The following is a 1,878-nucleotide window of genomic DNA, read 5'->3' on the forward strand; positions in this document are numbered from 1 at the left end:
ACAGGGAAGCACCCAAATATATAAAACAATAACAAACATAAAGGAACTAATTGATAGTAACACGATAATAGTAGGAGACAGACATTAACAGCCCACTTACATCAATGGGCAGATCATCTAAATTGAAAATAAACAAGGAAACAATCATTTTTAATGACACACTGGACAAGATGGACTTAATAGATAAATTCAGAACATTCCACCCTGAAACAGCAGAATACATTCTGCAGAAACATTCTGCAGGGATCGCAGCACCTCACCAGAAACCGCCCCTGCAGCAAGCGAGCGAGAGCCGAGGTGTCGGGAAAATGGCAGACAGTTTTTCACTTACTGATGCTTTATCTGGGTCTGGAAACCCAAACCCTCAAGGATGGCCTGGTCAATGGGGAAACCAGCCTGCTGGAGCAGGGGGCTATCCAGGGGCTTCCTATCCTGGTGCCTACCCTGGACAAGCTCCTCCTGGCAGTTATCCTGGACAGGCCCCGCCTGGCGGCTACCCTGGACAGGCCCCTCCTGGCGGCTACCCTGGACAGGCCCCTCCAGGAGCCTATCCTGGACAGGCCCCTCCTGGCGGCTATCCTGGACAGGCACCTCAAGGAGCGTACCCTGGCCCAACAGCTCCTGCTTATCCTGGACCACCCGCATCAGGAGCCCACCCTGGGCAACCGAGTGGGCCCGGGGCCTACCCGCCTCCTGGACAGCCAAGTGCTCCTGGAGCCCAGCCCGCTGCTGGCGCCTTTGGCATCCCTGCTGGACCACTGACTGTACCTTATGACCTGCCCTTGCCCGGAGGAGTCATGCCTCGCATGCTGATCACAATTCTGGGCACAATGAAGCCCAATGCAAACAGATTTGCTTTAGATTTCAAGAGAGGGAATGACGTTGCTTTCCACTTTAACCCACTCTTCAATGAGGACAACAAGAGAGTCATTGTTTGCAATACAAAGCTGGATAACATCTGGGGAAAGGAAGAAAGACAGGCGATTTTCCCATTTGAAAGTGGTAAACCATTCAAAATACAAGTGCTGGTTGAATCTGACCACTTCAAGGTTGCGGTCAATGATGCTCACTTGTTGCAGTACAATCATCGGATGAAAAATCTCCAGGAAATCAGCAAACTGGGAATTTCTGGTGACACAGATCTCACCAGTGCTTCACACGTTATGATACAATCTTAAAGGGAAAGATTTTGAAAAGAAGAAATTGAATATAAACCCTTACACATTGAAACTTCATGCTTCCTGATTGAAAATTTTCACTTTTATTCATTCATCCTTCTTGTAAATCTTCCATTTAATAAACATTCTAAGAGTTAAAAAAAAAAAAAAGAAAGAAACATTCTGCAGAATAGATTACACATTAGGTCACATTACAGACATCAACAAATTTAAAAAGATTGAAATCATACTATGCATTCATTCTGACCACAATGCTATGAAACTAGAAGTCAATCACATGAAAGAATTTGGAAGACCACAAATACATGGAGGTTAAACAATGTGCTACTAAATAATGAATGGCAAAACAAGGAAATCAAAGAAAAATTTAAAAAAAATACCTGGAAACAAATGAAAATGAAAACACAATGGTCCAGAACTTTTGGGATGCAGAAAATCATTCATAAGAGGTAAGTGTATAACAGTACAGGTCTACCTCAAGAAGCAAGAAAAATCTCAAGTAAACAATCTAACCCTACATCTAAAGGAGTTTAAAAAGAGCGACAAACAAAACCCAAACCAGCAGAAGGAAGAAAATAAAGATTAGAGCAGAAATAAATGATATAGAAACTAACAAACAAACAAAAAAGTAGAACAAATCAATGATACCAGTAGCTGTTTTTTTGAAAAACTTAATAAAATTGATAAAGCTTTAGCCAGA

At 42.7% G+C, this 1,878-nt stretch overlaps 1 protein-coding gene across 1 annotated transcript; it reads left to right on the plus strand.

The window, feature by feature from the left end:
* Positions 1–308: 308 nt before the first annotated feature.
* LOC123956090 (galectin-3-like) lies at positions 309–1,178 on the plus strand. Its single transcript, XM_046028329.1, has one exon. It carries the CDS (start codon positions 309–311, stop codon positions 1,176–1,178), a length of 870 nt encoding a protein of 289 aa, XP_045884285.1.
* Positions 1,179–1,878: the final 700 nt, after the last annotated feature.

Source organism: Meles meles, chromosome 14 (genome assembly GCF_922984935.1).
Source record: "Meles meles chromosome 14, mMelMel3.1 paternal haplotype, whole genome shotgun sequence".
Lineage (NCBI taxonomy): Eukaryota > Metazoa > Chordata > Mammalia > Carnivora > Mustelidae > Meles > Meles meles.

Bases quoted from the DNA above. Each gene is read 5' to 3' on its own strand.
- LOC123956090 (XM_046028329.1), top strand. From the start codon at position 309: ATGGCAGACAGTTTTTCACTTACTGATGCTTTATCTGGGTCTGGAAAC.